General features: G+C 33.8%; 3 protein-coding genes across 5 annotated transcripts; all 3 read right to left on the reverse strand.

Annotated features, from left to right (window-relative positions):
* Positions 1–492: 492 nt before the first annotated feature.
* Positions 493–12,428, reverse strand: LOC105642737 (metal ion-binding protein). 3 transcript variants are annotated; one of them, XM_037640252.2, is made up of 20 exons: positions 11,653–12,422; positions 10,915–11,046; positions 10,109–10,180; positions 9,869–9,939; positions 9,657–9,756; positions 9,466–9,564; positions 8,557–8,683; positions 7,484–7,617; positions 7,331–7,390; positions 6,977–7,212; positions 5,608–6,037; positions 4,650–4,973; positions 3,925–4,527; positions 3,625–3,798; positions 2,943–3,173; positions 2,571–2,854; positions 1,900–2,184; positions 1,442–1,564; positions 1,159–1,213; positions 493–719 (listed from the first exon to the last, which is right to left on the reverse strand). In XM_037640252.2, exons 1-20 carry the CDS (start codon positions 11,800–11,802, stop codon positions 672–674), a joined length of 3,738 nt encoding a protein of 1,245 aa, XP_037496180.1. In that variant the 5' UTR covers positions 11,803–12,422; the 3' UTR covers positions 493–671. The 3 variants fall into 3 exon arrangements, with proteins under 3 accessions (XP_037496180.1, XP_012083053.1, XP_089577490.1); XM_012227663.4 differs by lacking the exon at positions 1,159–1,213 and having other exon boundaries at positions 11,653–12,417; XM_089721364.1 differs by lacking the exons at positions 493–719; positions 1,159–1,213; positions 1,442–1,564 and having other exon boundaries at positions 2,043–2,451; positions 11,653–12,428.
* Positions 12,429–16,286: 3,858 nt separating this feature from the next.
* Positions 16,287–19,817, reverse strand: LOC105642738 (Cysteine proteinases superfamily protein). Its single transcript, XM_089721934.1, is given in 12 exon segments — positions 16,287–16,645; positions 16,738–16,773; positions 16,857–16,970; positions 17,384–17,602; positions 17,794–17,919; positions 18,074–18,148; positions 18,234–18,263; positions 18,265–18,297; positions 18,299–18,505; positions 18,635–18,715; positions 18,804–18,857; positions 19,619–19,817. Coding segments are annotated over 12 exon segments (1,185 nt in total). The 5' UTR covers positions 19,688–19,817; the 3' UTR covers positions 16,287–16,504.
* Positions 19,818–20,724: 907 nt separating this feature from the next.
* LOC105642739 (GRAM domain family protein) lies at positions 20,725–23,359 on the reverse strand. The gene is given in 5 exon segments (XM_012227665.4): positions 20,725–21,066; positions 21,069–21,267; positions 21,965–22,239; positions 23,044–23,145; positions 23,237–23,359. Coding segments are annotated over 5 exon segments (771 nt in total). The 5' UTR covers positions 23,331–23,359; the 3' UTR covers positions 20,725–20,965.
* Positions 23,360–23,370: the final 11 nt, after the last annotated feature.

The raw sequence follows: 23,370 nt of genomic DNA on the forward strand, positions 1-23,370 counted from the left end.
TCTTAATAAATTTCTTGCTACCCAATGTTGAATATTTAATAATTTTTTAATTTATAATAGTAAAATATTAAATATCTTTTGTGAATATTTGGACAGTTAATTGAAAAGATTCTCTTCGTACAAGTTATTTGGATAATAGAAAGAACTTTTTAGTAGCCGATTAAAAGTCCAGGTAGAGCTTCAGTAGGAAAAAACACGAAAAGGAATATCCAGCACAGCAATAGAATACTAAAATGTTGCTTTTTCCTTTTCTTTTTTTTCTTTAATCCCAAAACTGGTCTCTTTAAGGACAGAATAACTAGTTAATAATTCTTTATCATACTAGAAATAGAATTGACACTCAAACCTAATCGTAGGTCAGACTGGATTCTGTATCCCTGTAACTTGCATAAGAAGACCCACCCAAACCCAGTTGACCAGGTTTTTCAAATTTTTTGACTGAAGCATTAGCTGCAACGGATCTATTTGCATGCTTGCAGAAACAACTACAGGGAAGGGCAAAGAGTGAAGGAGACTATTAATGGAGAAGCTACAACAGGCATGACTAGCTGTACATAAATACATTTGAAATTGCTATATGTGCAAATTACTTATCGATCCTGAGGTTATTACAAAGATGTCCTAGTTCAGGTCTTGCATCCATCCAAGATGAGAACCTTGTTTCTGTTGGTTTAGCACAATAGAGGTAGGATCTGAACGTTATGAGAAAGAAGTACCGCCTGCAAATCAACAAAAAAAAAGATTGTTCACATAATGTTTACAGAAACATATGCTATTTGACCTCTTTTCACAGAATCACAGTTGACAGAAGTAACAAACAAGCCCTTACGTTAAATGATGGTAATAAATGAATAACAGCCGTGTGAAGTATAGATTTTATACATTTTTTAAGGTGGAAATCACTAGAACAAACTAACTAACAAAATATCCGTTTATTTCTGAAAATAACTTATCTTTGCAAGGAAAACAATTTTCTTAAAAAATATACTTCAAATAGCTTATTCTCCGTTGTTTGGTTGCAATATTAAAAATTAATATAATTAACATTTTTAACTTAAGAGACCATAAAATATTTTTTATTTAGAAATTGTGTATTTTAAAAAAGTTATTGTTCAATATAAGAAAAAATGTATAAAAATGATAAATTATGATAATCACCGGTGATGGTGGATGACGGTAGCCAATGAACAGTGGTGGTGACCGATAGTGTTGGCTGCAAATAATTAATGAATAATAAATGTGTTTATAAGATTATAATAAATTTGTCAAAATGTGGAAAATATTTTTCTCTTGAAAATAGGAAGTCATTTTCGTTAATATTGACTTGGTTTTCCCCTTAACTGATTTCTTGAGCACTCCAAACATTGAAAAATCTAGAAACTTTTTTCCAGACATTATTTTTCGGAAAGAAATGGAGCCTCAATTACCAAGGTATACTAACCTTAAAGCCTTAATGCCCATATCCATGATGCAAGTACGTTGCTCATCGTCATCATCAGGATTCTTCTTGAGTTCCTTGCTATAATATAGAATATCATCACGTAAGTGCCCAGCGCCCGAACACCTTCAAAACAGAGGAACAAATTTGGTGTCAGAAATTAAATTAATATAAGAGGACCTAATACCTAAAAAGCATGAATAGAACTATAAAAAACAATGTTAAACAAATAAACAACAATATATAGAGGTATCGCTCTCCTCAATCCGAGTGGAGAAATTTGCAACGAGAAGAATCAATGGATCAGGTAGTAAGAGACAAGTGTCTTCCATTTCTACATTGTGAAGAACTCTTCAATTTTATGTGAAAAAAAAGAAACAAGATCTATGACTATCACATGAGATAAGCACACATCCATTTATTACTTTTGTGATAAAGAAAAGAATTGAAAATTTGCTTACTTATCTATAAAACCGTCAACATCTTCTTTGCTCTTTGGACCATTAATCAGAACTCTTGTAAGACTCAGTATGTCACGGTAATCGCCCATCCTGAGTGTTTCTTCATCAGATGATTGACAAAGTAGATTCTCTTCATGCACAGGAAATGAATCTGTGCCTACCGATACTTGTGGAACATTTTCCATGAAGTTTGCCTCTGCACCAAGTCTAATACAAGTAATTGCCATTGCATAGGCAACACCACCAAACCCTGTGTGTGAAACAAAAAGATAACTCCCTGCACAGCTACAAAATAATACACATATAAATTTCAGATTTGCATAATCAATTCCCACAAGCAAGAATAAAATTTGGAGGATAAATGGAGAAGGAACATTTCTAGAGTAATGCTTAAAGAAATAACTCATCATATACGTAACAATGAGCTGAAAGTCCAAACTGTTAAGGTTCCACCCAATAACTCAAAAGACACTATTCAGTCTGCAGCAAGCTGACAGCTGAAGCTCAGATATCTCAACCATCTTCAAACTACCATGATTACTGAATTACCCACTTGAAAAAAATGCCAGCAGACTGTTAGTTGATAGGCAACGTTTTTTTTTTTCTTTGGTAATAAAAGGAAAAAACAAGATGCTCTTTTTGTGGTACAGAAGATAGGAATTGATACTTACTCATCTGTACAATACTGGATTGCATCAACATCAGAAGCTAGAGCCTCCCTCTCTCTAGTTAATGGTATTCTCCTATATGTTATATCATAACCTTCATCTTTTAGAGCAGCATAAACTTCAGCTGGTGTCTTTACATCATCTGCAAAGATGTTTTCCCAGTATCCTATGACACTGGACTGATTTGTTGCTGGGTTATATTCTTCACGATGTAAAAGCATTCTACCTCCAGATTGTCTTACCTCGGATAAAATATCTTCTTTTAGTCGTGCCTCCATATTTTCCACCTGTATACAGTCAGAAGAATGAATTAAAGAGAACAAACTTGGCATAGTAACAGGTCTGCTGAACAAAATAAAGTCAACAGCAACATACCATAGAACCAGTGATTCCAACATGCTTTAGAGTGTCAACTGGTTTATGTAGGTCCCTGAGGACAAATGGTGTGCCATTAATGTAAACAACTGCTTCTTCTCTGAGATCAGTCAATATCACTTTCTGAGCATATGATCCTTCTACCTTGGGGTGGGCACCCAAATATGATAGCATCTCTTTAGCACCAGCAATTGTTGGGGTTGCCATGCTATACACTGGGAATCCATCCACCTGAAGCATACAAAAACCCTGGGCTCAAAACCAGTGTCAAAGTCTCATCATGATGTGAAGTTTCTTCCTAGTCACATTAAAGTTTTTCATGAAACCTTTGATGCACTTCTCTGATACTGTAGTAGCACAGAAGGAAGAGAAGCAAAACTGGAACAGAATAAGAAGTAGATAACAAAAAAATGAAATACCAAAGTGGACCTTTTGGCCAATGATCCATCCTTCGGCAATGATGTATAAATATTATGTATAATACCAAGAATACAGAGATAGGCATAGCTCCTATCTACAATATGTCAGTTTAGAACATCTCACATAGCATAAGATATTTAAAAAATGCCTGTCATGGCCAGTCACTAATGCAGAAAATATCACAGGCTGCTAGCTATCTTATGTTTGCAGTCCTTCCCTGTTGTTGCACAATTTCAAAGGAACCGCTTGCTACTAGGCATACCTTGTAAACATGAGGTGCTCCATGAATTTGTATGTGGCTGGAAGTCCTCTGACCAGGAAAGAAATACATTTTAAGTATAGAGCCTGTTCCCAAAACTGAACCACTACGGGCCTTGATAGTGGCCTCCATAACTGCATCGCCATGCTGAGATTCTTGTGGTGCTCTCAACTCCTCCTGAATCAAATAGCATATGCAATTAATCCAAGTTACAGTAGTTACAAAATGACACTCTGTAACATCAAGGGAAAAGAAAAATATAATTAACCAAGATCCTAAATTAGCAGGCAAAAGAAAAGATACAGGGATAGTGAAAAATCGCCCAGGCCTCAATCTTATGCTCCATTTCATTGCTTGGACCTCTGGTCTCTGATGCAACCAACTCTTAAACGTCATCCTCATTGCTCCTTGGCCACAAAATCCATCAAATGCTTCACTTCCAAGATAGGCTGCAAAAGCAATTAATCGAAAGTACCGCTCCAAGTACTCAGCACCACGGTTCAATGCCACCCTCCTTACCCTCGGCTCGACATGTTGTTGATTGACAACCTTTCTGTAATGCAGAACAGCTTCACGAATGTTCTGCAGTGCAGAACATCTATCGATGACTGCATCTAAGGCTTCTCGACATTCCACACCATTGACAAATAATCTTGTTATCTTCCACAACAGTAGGATATCATCAATGCCAAAAGCACGACCTGGCTCTGCTCCGGTTCTTACTCTAGCATTACTTGCAGGGGAAGAGGCAGCATTGCTTCCAGTTTCATCACCACTTGAGCTGCCACTATCCACCTCTTCACGGGTCGTATCATCAACCAGGACTCTAATTGGTCTCCCATAATCTATTCTAAGTTTCAAAAGGCATGCGATAACAGTCCCAGTGGTTGTCCTTCCCCTTCCCATCTGAAAGTTTCAGAAAAGGATTCAGTTAAAAGAAAGAAAGGTTGAGCACAACAGAATACAGCTCGCAGATCCTGATGAAGATCTCCATGCATGTGTACAACTGAAAGAAGGAAAACTTCAACCTGGCAATTGAAAACAAATGCAGTATCCTTGGATGCAGAAGCAATGTTTATCACCAGGGTGTCGAAGTCGGAACTTTTGGGAGCTTTACCATCAGTGATTGGCACACGTGCATACTTAATGGGAAAACCATCAGCCTCTAGGCATTTGAAGACCTCAAGTGGGGTCTTAACAGAATCAGAATCCACATGCTCCCAAGCATCAAAAATTTGCTTATCATTTGTTTCATGAATGACCATTATAGCACCTCCATAGCGTTCAGCTTCTCGTAAGATATCTTCCTTTAGTCTAGCTTCCATTCTCTCCACTCTTTCACGATCAATTCCCTGAATGCATGAACCAAAATTTCAGATTCACCAACCATACATGGAAATCAGGAAAGAGAAAAATTGAACACAGTTTGCAAAAATCAAAGAAAAATTCACACTTCAATATGGAGCAATTGCCGTGCAGAAGTTCTACTCGACATAAAAATAAATAAATAAAAAAAGAAGTGGAAAGAAAGAAAGCCCTAGACATGTAGCACAGTTTCTTCCAATAGAAAAGTCATGTACAATCCTAAGTGCCCATAATAGAAACATAATTTACTCCACTGTAATATGAACAACCCTTCCTCCATTCCTAAAAAGTGAGAGTACGGGAATCATTCAGTTATCCAGGCCCAATGCTTTCCCACTCTTAACATTGATCGATGCAGGTCTACCGAGGGGCGTTCCAAAGTGAGAGAAGGGATTACATCAGCCAGGCTCATTGTGTTACTTCTGCTGTGTGAGTATCACCTGGGTATGTGTGTTTTTGTGTAAGATGTAACATCTTGGTATTTAGGAATAAGACATAGCATATGCTTAGAATGCCTCTTATTAGTGTGCAAGAACAAGAAACAAGCCAATGAATAAGTAAACTCTTGGGCCCTTTCAACAAAGACTAACTCTATATAAATAGGAAAGTGATAATCTTTACCGTGTACTCCAGCATGTTTTTATATGGTCTTTCAACTTCACGGAGTACAAATGGTTTTCCATTGATGTAGATAACAGGTTCTTCCCTCATGTTGTGCCAAAAAATAGGGCGACCCCCTTTGGAGCTGCCAATCCTTTGAATGACAGAGAGAATGCCATCTATAGTTGGATTTGCAACCCCATAAACAGGAAATCCAGGAACTTCTCTGAAATTTGGTGCACCCTCCACTCTCTCTGGTAAATTTGAATTTTGACAACCAGGACAGTGGTCACTCTTTAGAACAGTTTGACTTCCGAGAACTTCACCATTTCTTAAAGCGGCAACAACACCCATCTCATGAGGGCGGTCATCAGCAGATTCAGCAATCTTCATCAGAGATGGTTTTTTCTTTGCATATCCAAGTGCACCCATTGGATCTCTCCTGAGCAACCTACAAAATGGAATAGTTGCAGCAAACTAAGTTCCCTATGGTCTGCAGTTTAAAGAGACGGGCATATTTGGATGTCTTTTTTTCTAGGGGAAAAAGTATCAGAGCAGCATGCATGGAGGGGCTAATAAGAATGTGACAGACTTGTAATATTTGAAAATTTATATTTAACCATTAATAATTTGTATGTTCGCGGTTGAACTATATCAAGTTTCTCAAGTATAATAATTATCAAGTGAACAAATGAAGTTTCACAAGGACACGATCAAGATAATACAAAGCACCACTCTGATAGTCATATAGCATGCAGGAAACACTCTCATGCTTGTCCATGCAAATTCCAAACACTAATCGGTATGATGAATGTTGGTCCTTAGCCGTCCACACTTTAGCCTTTCAAGATAAGGTTAAGAAACCACAATCCATATAGCATGCAGATAAAAACAAATGCATAGATCTGAGCACATTATTCTGTAACATGGACCAAAATTTTAACATAATAGTGAAGATCAAGTGCCACCTTCCAGAACCACCAAAATTGCAGATCATAGAGGAGATTAAATCATAAAATGAGCAAAAGTAATAAAAAATGAAAATGAAAAAACCAAATGATTCTGGGCTAAAACTGTGGTCCACCCATGCACCAGTGTTCAACTCAACACTGTTGCAGATCAGCCGATGGTCCAGCTATACAATTGCAGAGAATTAAGCTATCAGAAACTACCTTAGAAATCATCGAGTTCAAAATCATATTACTAATCTAAACAGTCAGCATTCAAAAACTAAAAGCAGAGAAAGGAAAAGATGTTCATATAACTGAGCAAGTCCTAGATAATTTCAATCTCTCGGTGAGTTAAAAGTCACATATCCAATTGAATGTACTAGAGACCCAAGAATTTATACTAGTAATAATTACCAGTACTACTACCGCAAGTATCTTACCTCCTAATTATGCTGTACAGCTCAGGCCGTGCTCTCATCCAGTCAGCAAAACTGCTATGGACAAAAGAACTAGAACGGAGTGCATCTCTCTCTGAATGAATATATACAGCAAAGCATATGAGAAAATAATATCTTTCCAAGTATTCGACAAAAAATGAAAGAGACGCCTCTCTCTTCATCTCATCTGGTTGGCGAAGAATGCTATTGCGATAACTGGCAATTGCTTCACGCAAGTTCTGTAATGCAAACACTCTATTTAGGTGAAATCTAAATGGAAGAGAAGGAGGAGAAAAAGAAAAAAGAAAAATCTTGTGCTGCTTATAGGTCTAAACACAGATGTATCATGACATATACCTGCATGGAGGCACACTTGTCAATGACTTTATCCACTTGTCTTTTGCCTTCAACACCACCCTAAAATACAGCAATAATTAAGAAAATCTCAAGCATGCCAAATCCTTAATATTAAAAGATAAAAAAGGATCGATAACAGTGAATATTAGTTACCTCTAAAACCCTGGTCAAGCTTCTTATAACTGGATACTCTCCTCTACGAATTGCCTCCTCTGAGTTTGGCAAATTGTCAGCAACAGTAGAACCAGCGTCAAAAACTCTTCCGATTGAATTGTTTCTTGGAATACCTATTTTACATGGACAATAAATACAACATCAAAAGTTATCATGGTTAAAGTAATTATGTAAACCTAACATATTTGGATAGACTAATAAAAACAGTTCATTTGTGATCTGAGAAGACCAATTCAAAATTTTGTTCAAACGAAACACTAGATAGCTTTCCAATTGCTCATCACATGCACATCATTATCAAAAATAAAAGCAGCTGTCAGTTACAAATTGTTCTATTAGACTATCCTAACTCCTAATCTGGGTACCATTTCAGGATAGAAGTTTAATGGCAAAACGTCATTGAATACTTAATTTCAACATATTTTTTCCACTTATCTTCCCAGCCAAAAGTTGCATATCATTTATTTTCCAGGTCAGCTTGTGCTCTGAGGTACCATATCTCATACCATGGTTGATATGATTCAGGCATTCAGCACAGCAGGGATTAGATACCTATGTTGGGAAATCTTAACTTGTATGATTTTGGGTAAAGAAGGATAACTTAGAGATACATTTTCAGATGACATTTCTAGAACAGGCCAATCTGCTCTGCAATAAGAGTTGGGTCTAAATATGTCGTGTTATATGGTAATAACTAGTTAAAATATTCCACGATGATGTGAACAGCACTGAAGTAAGATAATCTACTCTAATCAGCTTCATAATTCAATCTTCTCCTGATCATCTAATCAAAAGCCAGTAACTAACATTACAGTTGATTGACCTACACAGTAATCACAAACTTGAAATTCGGAAGAAAGTGAGAACTTTTTTTTTTATTGAAAGAAATATTTAAAACAAGGGAGAAGAGCAACTAATAAACAGCTACACAGCAAAGATGGAGAATAAATGATTAAAAAACATCAATTTGTAAAAATTGCATTAATAAAAATTCTGACCCATAAAAAGATAGTGGGGGAAGAAATAAAGAGTGGAAAAAGTGACAATCTTACCAGAAGCTCCAATTCGGTTGAGATAAACCAAGGTTGCTATAACCATCCCAGTGGTAGTCCGCCCACGTCCCATTTGACAGTTAAAAACTATTTCTGTATTCAAGTTTGCCCCATAAATTCTATCAACCTAAAAATATGAGAAAGGAAAAGTGGTACAGCAGCATTAGCAAACGGAATTCAGAAACACTGTGCTGATCATTTTCCACAAACATTGTGAAACCCTAGCATTCTTTACGACAAAAAGCAAAAACCATTACATGCATAAGCATGGCCTAAATTACAAATGGTCCTAAGGCCAGACCCAATAAAAAGAAAAACTCCAGGTATATCCAGAACCATGCTCTCATATAGAAGATGATATTGACTGTACAAATCCGTAGACTATTTCACAACTCTATCACACATCAGTAATTTTATTGGTCCGATTATATTTCAAAATAAGTCCCTTTTCATTTATCTTTCTGAAAAAGATACTCCGAAAAAAAGGAACTCTAACTTCACCACGTTACATCTCATTTAATGTAATTGTTCATGAAGCTGGGTTGTCAGATCAACTAGTTTCGCACCAGAGTGTTATAAAGATCCTCAATTTCCAAATCAGAATCCAATTTAAGAAAGAATCTGGATTACTTATTACTTTATTATTGCGGGACATAACTCACAAAAGAATCCCCTTTCACAAGTTCCCTTTAAATGAAAGACAAAGTTATATGGGGAAATAATTTAATTCTGGTCATGCAAAGAAAGTTTTAAATATATTTTAAAAAAAAATGTTGCCTAAAATTTCCACAAGGTGATAAAATGATGCCTAGGTAATCAACAAGTGAATTTATTCAAACAGTATCAACACATGATTTCTGAAGTAAGCAACCAATCAATCAGACTTTTAATATAAGATTTAAAACTCACTAAAGTATCAAAATCCTGCTCTTCTGGTGATTTTTCATCAGTTATGGGAACACGTTCATAGTCAAAAAGGTAGCCCTCCAATTGCAGTTCCTCGTTTGCCTGCATCAAAGGAACCAGACAGGAAGTTAGAAAATTAATAGACTAATCATGTTTTGCCACTCTGCAAGCAGAACGAGTTCTACTGCTCATGCCTCCAGCGGCGTCTTGACAGAATCACGTGACACAGGTTCCCACTGGTCCACCATCTGACCATCTGGTAGTTCATCAGTGACAAGTATTTTATTTCCATATCTGCCCATGACATACAAATAAAACTTACCATCCAGAAAAAAAGTAATCAGGAAAAATTAAAAAATATTGCAAGACACCAGAGATCAACACAGCATTCAACCAAAGGAAGCACCTTGAAGCTTCGATCAGGATATCTTCTTTCAATCGAGCCTCCATCTGCTCAACCCTAGACCTGTTGATTCCCTAATTTAATACAAAAAAAAAAATCACTATCAAGAAATAAGTTATTATCAGCCAGAAACATGCATGAACACATAGTAGTTTTCTTTAATTCATGCAAACATATTATTTTTTTAAAAAAACCTCCTGCTTAATCAAAAATCAATAGTAAATGACTTCAAAAATCGCATACCGTATACTCAAGATTGGAGAAGGGCCTTTCAACATCACGCAAAACAAAAGGACGTCCATTAATGTAAACCACCTGTTTCAAGCCAGTGGGGTATGAGAGAGAGTTGAGACACATGAATCCAACACACTCTAAATTCACGTAATGAAAAAAAGTTGTCAAAAGATTATTAGCATAAAGTTGTACATGAGAACTAATTTAAGTGCATTGTATATAATTTTTCTAGTTAGTCAGCACCCATACAAGAGTATGCTGGAAAAAGCGCTCATCAAGAATGTGGTTTTTTTTACAAAATTTCCAGGCATGATCTATGCATTTCATTATGACTCAGGAATGTATGAAAGAAAAACGTTGTGCAGTTTCCACATGCTAACGTTTAGCACTAAAAGCCCCTTCTTCAAATTTCAATATATTGCCAAACTTGATACAAAATCATTATAATGAGGAATTCGGATTTGAAGGACACGTAAGAGAGATCATTATAATGCTTATTTAGGGTGAGATGGAGCCAAATATAAAGGCAATGTCTTTTGACTTATCCTGATCAATAACGTTTAGCAAATGAAGCCTCCGTTAGCTGCATTACGACAAAAGAGGCCATCGAATATTCACGATATGAAATCATTAGGATTCCACAGTTGGAGTGAAAATGACAAATGAGAATTCATTGACTAGACCATTTAAAATGTAAATGATCAAGTATCGCAGTTCTGTAACTCAATGATTATCCAAATAGAAAGTAAGTTCCAAGCAATAAGATTCATCACTGGTAAAAAGAACATAAATTGCATGACGACAAATAGCCTTACCGGTTCTTCACGAAGGTTAAACCAAAGTACTTGTGCTCGCCTCCCATCTTTTTGCGCTCCAATATGCTTAAGAACATTCCGAATTCCCTCAGTTGTTGGAATTGCAACACCATGTACAGGCAATGAATCAGCCTGTCAAAGAAACCATAAATAGGGAAAACGAAAATCAAAGAAAAAAAGAAAGATTCATCATAAATTAATCATTACATAAGCATAACTCATACAATACAGCATAATTAAAGACATTGTAGAAACAACATACAAATCTATCAACAAACCAAAAAGCCTTGAAAGCAGATGTGCGCATGCATCTTCATCTACAAGTAGTTCAAAGTTACATTCAAAAGCACTCCATAGAAGCATAACAAAATCTTATAGCTTACATATCAAGTAGTAATGGAAGCCAAACCCTTAATATTCCTCCAGTAAAAATAAATAATTATTATCATCTAATTATAAAGTCAAACAAGTAAAATAAACATGTACATGCAAAGGTGGTTAACTGGAAGCAAATAGTAAAACAATTTGGCAATCGCATAACAAATTTCACATTACACGCATTGTGAATTTTGCCAACCAAATCTCAGTTTCTTTCTTTCTAATCAAGAATGGGTCTGATTTTGCCAAACGAATCTGGCATAAAGAAGAAAACTCAGGAACAAAACAATGTGCAGATTCGGACATTTCGAAATTTAGCAATAAAAAAGAAAGTACCAAATAAAAATAAAGAAAAAGAACCTGACGGTAATTAGGAGCGCCATCGATCTGAGGAGTAAGTCGCTTGTTTTGACAGCCAGGGAAATGGTCGCCCTTTAAAATGGTCTTCTTTCCCAAAACTGATCCACCTCTACCCCTCATCACCTGCTCCAACTCCTTGGGTATCGACATAGCTTCTCCTTTTTTATAGTTTGTAATTTTATTTTTAATTATACCCACTCTATTATCCACTAACCAAAAGATAAATAAATTATCAAATTCACCTCACAACCACCACTCCTACCTTTATCTCAATTTACTTCATATAATACTATATAATTTTAATAATCCCAAAACTTCACAGCGCCCAAACCAGACCAATGCTTCATGCAAATGTGTAATTAGGCGAGTATTAAAGGCTAATTAAAGGAAAAACAAGAAGAAGAAGGAATAGGAAAAGCAAGGTGCAGTTTCAAGTTTGCAGAAATGTGAAAAGAGAGAGATAAAAGAGAGACGGATAGAGATGATGGATATTTTATACAGCTCGGCTAGGCAACAACTCAGATGGCGAGTACTATATTGTATTTATCCAAGGAATATATATATACTCGTAGATTATTTATCTTTTGCTTTTTACTGGCTAGTGAGGTGCGAAGAAAGACTCCGGTAATATTCTTTCTTCTGCAGAAGGACCGAGGTTTACAATTTCATCATCATCGTCGTCTCTTCTCTAATCTTTTTTAGCCAGACCTGACCTCTGTCCTCTGCACCTTCCGCTATTTGCCAACAGAGAAACGTGGAAAGCGTGTCGTATTTTAATTCTGATTTTTTTTTTTTTCTTTTTTTGTTTGGCTTAGAAGGGGTGTGTGTGGTGGTGCCTGCAGTGGATATTCTTTTCTGTTGGCTGAGGATGCCCTACACCGTCCAACACAATTCACAAGCCGCCACCTACTTAACCCGTTGGATTTTTTATTATTTATTTCTGAGTAATGCTGGATCTCATGAACTACGCTTCGCATTTTTATATATTTGTATATGGACCACTGTAAAAAAAAAAAATATATATATATATATATATATATATATCAACCAATTAACTGTTTTCGGGTTGGTTTTATAATTGAAACATTATAATTGAAAAATACATTAAAAAAAAAAGATAATCAAAACTAAATATGTATAAATTATCAAGCAAATGATAATTTCTTATAGCTTTTTTGGATTTTATTAATTGATACCTTACCAAAAAAAAAATCTAATTAATTGATATCTTCTATTTAATTTTTATAATAGTATGAACAGTTAAATCTGATAATGTGAACTGTGAACACTCCGCATATGACATGTCAGCATTTAACAGGAAATCCAATATCAATTCAGTAACTTAACGCTCTTGTTGTCGAATTTTGAAACTTAATCACATGGTCAAATCAACCAATAAGAAAAGCTAAGTTATACTTTTTGAAAGTTTTTTAATTAATAGTGGACTTTCTAGCTAATGTTAATCTGCCATGTCTAAAGCTCACAACCGGAATAACTAGATATAAATATAAAATATTAATTGATAAAAAAATAAAAAATTATAAAAATAAATTAGCATTTGGCATAAAAATCACATAATGATTTCTGTAATTGTATTCAAGTTTATTAATAAATAAAAATTCAATCAATTTTTTCAACAGAAAATATAATCATTTTACAAACTGTTTAACTAAGAAGAAAATGAATGCTGCAGAATCTTTTTTAATATGATTTTAACGTTTGATTTTATTTATGAAATAGCACCATATATATATTCTTTTGTACTTTCTTTTTATCTCAATAAGATACCTGATTGATGTCCTTTGTGGTTTTGCTCTGTTGAGATATTTTTTTCTTAACTTTTTCAGGTTAGGTTTAAGTGTTTTGAAGAGCATGTTTGCTCGAATTAAATTATTTTGATAAGTTAAATTTTTTCTGATATGTGTTATTAGAGTAAAATAAATTAATTTTCCTGATAAAAATAACAAAAATTCAACCAGTGTATGTTTCTTTTTGGACTGCACCGGGTGATTGAATTAAAAGGCAAATATTCACCCAATATTGTTTATTAATTCCATAAAAATTATCAATTTGAAATTTATTTAATATATTTTTAATGAAATACCGATTGACTCTGATTAATTCTCTAAACTGTAATCTCATTCTTCATCGATGAACAAAGTGGATTAAAAACTCGATATAAATGAAATTTTTAAATAAGATATTTTCTGAGGAAGAGCTTAAGGATAATATATATACCGAATTAGCGTAAAGTTAAGATACTGTCCTAGGCCCCATCCCACCAATCATGCTAAAATAAAATCCCATATGACAATAAATGACTAATTTTCAGACAATAAATGTGCAGACAGGTCAAAATTGTTTAGGCCCCAGCACAATGAGATTGGATAACTTGTAATCCTTGACTTTTAGTTATTAAGGATTTGTTTTTGTTGTGGATTAAATCAATGAAGATCATGTTTAATAGATATTATATATTATATTATAATTAGGTTTTCTTTCCATTCAAAAAAATATATAATAATTAGGTTTTGTAAATGTTTATTACTTTTCAATTTACACAGTATGTTTTAATATATTCAAATATTAAACTGTATATTTTTCAATTATTTTTTAAAAAATGTGAAATACATGTCTAAAAAAAAAAAAAAAAACAGTTCAGCACACCTAAAGTAGGTGATTAGAAATACAAACGCAACAAATGTTTGCTGTGTGCATGGCTTTTCAATATCATTAAGTTTAAAATAATTAGCCACGTGTATGGCTTTTTATTTAATTATTAAAAAATAAAGAACGTATAATATTATTAGTTAAATTATAAAATTTGAAAATTTTAATATTATTTGAAATATTAATAATATTAATAGTTATTTAGTTAATTATTGAAAAACTGAAGAATATTTAATATTATTAATAACATTAGTAATAATGTTAACTCAAATAATATTGAAATTAAAAATAACATAAGACTCGTTTTTTTCTTTTGCCAACTTAACACCTTAAAAATTATTTTTTTTAACCACCTAAACATTTCAATTTTTTTATACTATGATACCTAAGCATTGGAAAAAGATATTAATTGATATTAATATTAATGTTAACTCAACAAATGATTAAATTAAAAAAATAACATAAATATCATTTTCCTTGTCAACTAAGTATTTTAAAATTTATTTCTTTTGTGAGCTTAACACTCCAATTTTTTTGATATCGTAAGCAATGTACTCCTATATATATATATATATATATATATATATATATATATATATATATATATATATTAAAAATATATAATTATAATTTCTTAGTAAAAAAAGAGGTAGATTGGAAATCTAATTACAAGGCTCAGTAAGGGCAGAAATTACAATAATTAATATAATTGAATATTATGTAGCAATCAGGGAAAAAAATTAAAGAAATAAATTAGAAAGATGTGTGAAAATAAAGTATGGTGATAATGATTCTTTTAATCATTTATTTTTATTTTTATATTTCTATATTTATTTTTTATTTTATTTTACGTGTGATTCCTGACTCTTGCATTTCTGGCAAAGATAAAATAAAATTAAAATTTCCACTACTTGTCTCTATTACTAATAATATATCACACTTATTATTTATGATTTTCTCCATTTAATTATTATTATTTTGTGTGTTTTTTTTTTTTATTTTAATACATCAAGGAAGAATGTAAGCATTATCCGGTCAAGATCTCTTCTCTATAATATATTTTATTATTATTTATTTTAGAGTGTAAAGTTTAACCACGTTTAGAATTTGAACGGCCCCAAAATGTACAGTCAAGTCAACTCGCTCTGTGATCACATGTTCCTCGACAATTCTAGATGACTGCATTTTTGCTCTTCTTTCAGTCTTTCCAATATTTTATATTGTTCAGTACACATTGCTTATTAACAAGGACAAAAGAAAAAAAAAATGATAATAAAATAAATATTTATATATTTAATTCATCCCACGCTATCACGTGAAATAATATTATAAAATGTACAATTAAAAATAATAGTAGTAAGGGATTAGAATTTTTTTTTTCTTTGTTTGGTTACAACAAACTTAAATTACAAGCACAACAAGCGTTTTTTATTCCACACATCAACAAATATTATTTATTTATTTATAAAGATTTTCATGTGTTAACTTAATTATAACTCACCGACCAATTTATTATTTCTCCTTGTATTTATTTTTAAAACTTTACAAATAATAATTTTATTGTTTACAAGATAACATTTCACTGGTTTTTAACTTCACCACCACCACCAAGAAAAGGAAAAAGGAAGAGTAAAACGACAACCAATCTCTTTCAATAGTAATGAATGTACTATCTCACCAAAACAAACAAACACTCCATGAGTTGCTCCGACAACGTAGATTCCATCTCTGGAAATAACAGCTACTGGTTAATGAAGGCCCAATTTTCATTGCTATGCTAATAACAAATTTGAAGTCAAAATATTATATGTCTTCCATATTTTTATTCACAACAAATATAAACTGTTTACCCTTTCCATGTTGCTTATCCAAAGAGCTATTCATGCCCAAGCTTCCTATCTTCTAAGATCCCACATGCCTAATGAAGATTGATGATAATAGCGTGAAACATAAAATGCAGCAAGTAGCTGAATCTCATATCACATATGACTATGAGATGTAATATATAACACTTGAAGACTATTCAGTTCTCAAGAATAAGCAACAAATATCTAGTTGATACAAACCACAATACAAGATACTTTTACAAACCCAGTTTTTCTTTCTGTTTGGCACAGATGTAATCTCTGGCCCCTATAAACTGGCGTATAAATTACACTACTTGTGGTATAATAATCTGATATCAAGCAGAAGCATCCCCAACAATATCTGTGCCAGCAACCTCTCTAACAAGATTAAGATTTCTTGATGAAGGCAAACCAGCAACCACATCCTCTTCGATACCACACTCATTTACTCCTCTCTTTATCTTGAAGTAACCATCCTGACATTCAAATGAAATTCATGAGCATTTAAGGGAAAAAAAGAAATTTCCTACAGTAATTAAGTAGGGATAAACTTTTGTTAGGAACATACGTCACCCCAGCCTCTATTCCATTGATTTGCAAGAAGCTACAATAAAGAAGATGTATTAGTATCTTCGTAAGTTTATAGCGACAAGTCTGAAAAAGAAAACTCAAGTTAGTCACACATACCCAATAGTCTTCCCCATCATCAGAAGTCCCCCACCCGATGAGCTTAACTGCATGTCCTCCCAGTTGATCACCTGTAATGTGCTTATAAACTCCAGATTTATAATGTGCGAAATCCTGTAAAATGGTAAATAATTAGAGTCAAATAATCCTGCCCAAAGCTGTTTTCATGCAATGTCCAAGTAATAATTTGTAAAATGTGCAAGTCACTGATTTCTAATAATGTGCAACTTGCTTTTAGCATTAAGGAAAACTGTCAGAAGACATTAAAAGGACAGACTCATAGCTCAGAAGTCAAACCTTGATGAATTATAATCGAAGAATGTAGCAGGGTGGGAACAGGCACAGATATGAACTTGTAAACTCTCTGTTTTTTCTTAAATTTTAGAAACATTTTATTGATACTTCAAGGGGTGTTTGTTTATACTAAAAGTTTTTCAGCAATCATAAGCAGCCCAAGTGAGACTTACTATATGGAATTATGTCCCAGATATAAACTTGAATTCATATTTTATAAGTGCATATTTTACCTCATAAACAGTGAAAGCAACCTCTACTGGTCCATTTTTATAAAGCTCTGCCATGATATCATAGGGATCTGATCTGATTCTATAAGCATTGACGCTGTAATGCTTTGACTGCCTCCAGAACTGGTTCTTATCGACACACTTTCTTACACACCTTGGAGTAGGGAACCCAGGTTCACAACCAGGATGGGAACAGCCAATGTCGTCAAAGTATGGGTCACACTGTGAGAAAATTTGCTCATTATTATAAAATTATATCTACCAAGATAAGATATCAGATTAAAGTATTGATCTTCATTAGGTCATTACATCATAGAAAACGTGATATCATAACCCTAGACTTGCCTTTAGCCAATCTCAAGTACAGAGTAAAACTGAAACCGGAGTTAATAGGCAAAGACAGAAACTTGTACCTCCTCAGTGACAACGCCATGGTGGACAAGGTATCTCCACGCATAGAGTGGATACCCTCCATCACAACCATTTCCACACAGAAAGCCACAGCATGCCAAGAGATCATTGACAGACAAAGATATGTTCTGCAGTAAAACAAAGTATATGTTTGCATGGACAATGTAAGTAGTCAAAGCATATGTTTGCAATTGACAGACAAAGACATGTTCTGCAGTAAAACAAAGTATATGTTTGTAATGGACAATGCAAGTAGTCAACTAGCTCAGGACATTCAGTTACCATGCCAAAATTGATGCAAAACCGATCAGATAGTGATTCAACAGCACCAAATGCCCAGCAAGATCCACAATGACCCTGTATTATCAAATACAGATGGAGTAAGAAGATGTATACCTCACTTAGTTGAATTGATTCGAGTTGATAAAACCTGATCTTTTACCTGATCTGTGGTTAGGAAATTGATCCAGCATTTGCCATAAAGAGTGGAAAGCATCAGCACCTTGAGAAGAGAAGAAAAAAGACTGTGAAAATAGAGAACCAAGTAAGCAACTGACCTAGAATTCTTCCAATGGTGCTACATTGTGGCCAAGCACTCCTTGCATCAAATTCCTTGGGCAACTTCAAGGACTTTGGATGACTCACAAGAGGAACACCCCTCAGTTCCTTTTTGGGAGTTGGCTTGACTCCAAGAAGATACTTGAATTCGCCAACCTATGCATCAAAATATAGAAATATTAGCAATCAGAAACTAGTGTCTTCCTAATGTGTGACCTATGAACATATTGGGGAAAAAGAACTGAAGAAATAATCTCAATCTGTCAAAAGTTGAAGATTTATTACAGTATAATTGGAAAATCGAGGATTCATGGCAGCTTCCCATCCAGCGTTGGGGTTTTCATTGATTTTTCTAATTATTGAATCCTGCATGCAGAAGCAAAATGAAAATATGAAGTAGTCATAATTTGGAACAAAATTCGTGATGCTTGTGATATTGTCAAAAAGAAAAAACCTGAAGGACCCTAGAGCTAAGCTTCAGCTTGGAATCTGGTGCCTCAGCGATCACCTGTTGGCAACATAACATTTGACACATTCAAAATTAGACTGTAACCTTCAAAACTCAAAGCATAGAGGAAGAAGATTGATAATGAATCTCATCCACTTCAAGGTATGCAAAACAAAAAGCAAAAGATAACAATAGGAACATCTTCTGATAGGCAAAAGTCCACAAACTAAAGAAGATTCTATTCATTCATTAGATGTTACAGTAATTCATGAGGCTTCGTGTTGACTATTAGTGACGTTTACAGTAGCATGAATGGATATGTTCCTTTTCATATTTTGGTTCAATTGAAGGCAATATCTTCCCTTTTTTTTTTTTTTTTCATTTGTTTGGAAACTGAGTGCAATATTCTTTGAGTACACTTGTAGTACATGAAATTTTAGCATATACAACAAAGCTAAATAAAAGAATTCACAGTACAACTACAGATTAAACAACCCCACACCAAAATAGAAATTCAAATTACGAATATTCAGCGTAGACAGGAGTTAGCAATAACGCATCTGCAAGAAAGGATCAAACTTCCAGCAAAAGGGTATAAAGTTCTCATCAATGCTTACGTTTTCTAATCAAAACGGAATTGAAATAGTAGCTGTAGCTTTCAAACTTTATTAAACATCATGGTCAACTTACGCTAAACAAGATCATAACCATCCAAATTTTCAAGAGATTCCAGAACTTCCTCAATCCCTCAAAATCGGAAGAAGATATTCAAAAAGTCGAAAATTTATCATATAGAAAAGATTTCGGATCTTTTAAGTTACCTGCAAGTGAGAGGGAGCAATCGTCCCAAGAAATAACAAGAGAGTAAAGAGGCATAGAGAAGTTGCCATATTTGCCTTCTTCAATTCCTTCCTCGATCTCTGGTGGAGATTCAAGAATGAAGTAAAGAAAGAATCTTGTTGATTGATATTATTGGAGTAGATGGACGAAGAAAAGAGGGATGTTAGACGTATATAGAAAAAATAGTCAAAGAAAACGACAATAAGACGGATAGATAGGATAGGAATCTTTCATGACTTCTTGCAGCTTCGCTGTTGCCGTTGCGTGCGTCAGTTAGGGGTGGCTAAGTGAAGCCCAAAGGGCCGATTGGTTTCCTCGACGGTGCTTCCGCTAGATTTTTATGTTTTGTGTGGACTCTCTGACATTCGTCATGGGCCAAACTTATTTTTTGTTTATGCATATAAGTCATCAATTTGATATTTCCAAATTAGAACTGCCAATCTTTGATAGGCAAATTGGAAGGTTGCAATTGAAGAATTGAAGAGTGTGAAGATAGGATTAGAGTGGTTGATAGTTTAGGATTAAAAATATTTATTTATTCTCTAGTTTTTACTTGGCAAATCATCCGTTTGATTTAATTAAAATTTTTCTGTTATTTTTTTAATTTTTTTTTATTATTCTTACAATATTTTTCTATATTCCATCTCATCATCAAGAGCAAACATTATTTTTTTTTATTGAGTATTGGGATAAGTGTTTTAATACTTTTTATTCTTAAATAAAAGGTTGATGATTCAAATCTTATACTCATTAAGAGTGTATTTTATTTGAGTGAACTGACCTTGCGCAAAATAATTATCTTCTTTTAATTGTCTTTTTTCCAATAATGATAATAATAAATAAAAGTGTGCCAATCAAACTTTTTTTTTTTTTTTTCTTTTTTATTTTTAAGATCAGTAGGATAAAATGAGGGTTTGTGAGAATCTTTGTCGATCTTATAATTCCAATCCCACAACTCCAACAACATTGCAATTGCCCTGATGCAATATGCAGTTGCTACATCGTAGACAGATATAATCAAAATCAAATATTTCAATTACACACATTTCATTTTAAGCCAAAATTAAGAGAAGGAAAGGCTCAAGCATGAAAATAAGTCATTAATTAATAAGAAGGAAAACCACCGAGTTGAGTATTTCTATTTCACATGCTTCATGCCAAAAATGACCAATTGGGCAAGCACAGGAGTTTGTTACTTTGTTATACCAGAACATTTATATGTTCTGTGTTGTACTCGCCAGACCATTGCATAAGCAGATTCTCAACCCACTGAAGCATTCAACAACGTTAGTTACATTACAGCTCAACATTCATGGATGACCACACACCTAAATTATTACAGTACATTCTATCCTAGAGCATTCTTTTGTCATACCATTAGCGATTTTAAGGAGAGGTGGAGAGAGTACAAGCCCTATATCTATGCCACAGTAGCAAAGATTCCACCAGAAGAGCCACGAGAGCGCTGTAAAGCCTCAGTTAACTGATTAAGCGCTTTGTCATATGATATGAATCCCATAAACCAGAACTCATGACCATCTGTTGTTACAATTTGTATATATCTTTCAGAAGAGTCCGTTCTACTTGATGAAGGATTCACTGTTCTCAACTTGTCAAGCTGCACCACCACCTACAAAAGAAATTGACAGTTATAATTGGAAAATTAAAGTTTAATGTCCAATCACTTAATGAAAAGAAAAAAAGTTAAGACTTGGAATTGACAACTTAATCCCAAATTCTTCCACCAAAACCGCAACTTGAGTGGCTTAGACATAAAATGGTATAAACTTTCTAATTAAACTAATTACTCAATGAGATAGACACAACCCTAGGCCTGAAGGTTCATGAATCATATTACTTTATGAATTAGTAAGTTTTTACCTTTTGATATTAAAGTTAGGTCTAGTCATCTGCATCGGGTAAATAAGAATACAAAGGGGCTGACTGTGAAAGAAAATTCTCTGAGGATGGGCAAAGTGATGGAATATGTTCTCTAGTTCTCAAAAAGATTTAAAAAGCGAAAAAAGAATCTGACAAAGCAGGCATTAAACTAGTTATAGAAAAGAAACCTGCACTACACATCAGTCGGCATTAACAAGCTACAATAAAGCTGAAAAGCGTTAACAAGTATTTAAGTATTGTTAAACTCAACTTATCCCTTCTTGCTCCAAACCAATTAATTTAAATTCTAACTGGCAAAACATTGTTTTAATATTTAAGAAAGTTTATTCAATTAATCCATTATTGAAGTCCTTGCTCTATTTTGATGATAGTCTATCATTTGAAATACTAAATTCATCAATAAGAAATAAATTAGAAGGTAATACCTTATAATACATCCATTGTTGCTGTCCATTAGAAGCATAATAACAGAAGGGATAATCACTGCAAAAAGTCACTCGTTTACTGGATACATAAAGTGTCCCAATCACAGGGCCAGAGGATGTTGATAGATAGCAAACATAGGCGTTGAGTAGTTTCTCTCCATGCAAGTACCCAAAAGTCTGCTGGAATACTTTATCATGGCCTCCTTCAGTAAGCACCTTTGTCCCTTGAGCAATCCTTGCCATTGCTGCATCTGTTAAACTGGCACTAACTTTCACTGTCGTTTCCCAAAAACAAGATCACATGTTAGAATCTTTTAAAGTTAAAATGAAAGGGGGAAGTTTGCTCTGTTTTTTATTTTGCTGTTTAAAGTGATTAGAAAGCAAAATCTTCTTTTATTTTGCTGTTTAAAGTGATTAGAAAGCAAAATCTTCCCAAGTTCTAAACTTTAGAAATTAAACGTGATAACCACAAATCGCAAGAGCGAATTCATAAACTATGGAAACAGTTTTCTAATGGTTGAAGTACACAAGAAGAGAAAATAGTCAATTGGAATGCAATAATTCTTAAAGTCTGGAAACTATAATAAAATCAAGGATTGTAGAATATCCTTTAGCTGGGTCTAACTCATATTGGAGAAATGGTTCTCCAAGTAAAAGCAATTATTCTGCTCTTTTTGTTTTTCTTTTCTTTTCTTTATGGGCAAAAGACAAACCATATCTATCAAGTAAAGGAAGAAAAAGTAAATTACCATACATTCTTATTCTTCCTTTAAAAAAAAAAAAAAAAATCAACCATTCTAATAAAATTCCATGTTTACTTTCATTAAAAAAAAAGAAAAAAAAAATAGAAGAAATAAAGAAAATTCATGGAGTGTTCCTATTGAATGAATTCTTCACAAGGTATCAGCAAACATCCTGTTATTGCAATCAAGATCAGACTACGCTGCTGCTGAAGTCATATTTGATCATATATAAACATATCAAGTGCTTGCTCAATTAGTGCTTGTGTGCGATTATAAGCTCTTGGACTATAATAGCAACAAGGACAAATCTAATAGATAGATGGGTTTGGAACTTACGATGATGCCAGACGTTATCAGCATAGATCTCAACTTTCCTAGTAACGTCATCCACTCTTTTTCCACATCGATTCAACACATCGCATATCCTACTTATCGGTCCTGAAACAACAATTGATTAACAATTATAACACCTTACAAATAAAAAAAAATTAACACTTTACAAAACCTAAAGAATTACTATCAGACTTACGTCCGCCATTGCCATATGGGCCGTATCCATTAGCATACACCGGTGCAATCTGGAGGTAAGGATTGCCACCGTTGTGATTATACCGGTTATCCATTGTCACAGTTGTAGAGGTTGTTTGGGTCTGCACCTATTTA

The sequence above is a fragment of the Jatropha curcas genome, chromosome 5 (assembly GCF_041381405.1).
Source record: "Jatropha curcas cultivar XTBG-Jc1 chromosome 5, XTBG_Jcur_1.0, whole genome shotgun sequence".
Lineage (NCBI taxonomy): Eukaryota > Viridiplantae > Streptophyta > Magnoliopsida > Malpighiales > Euphorbiaceae > Jatropha > Jatropha curcas.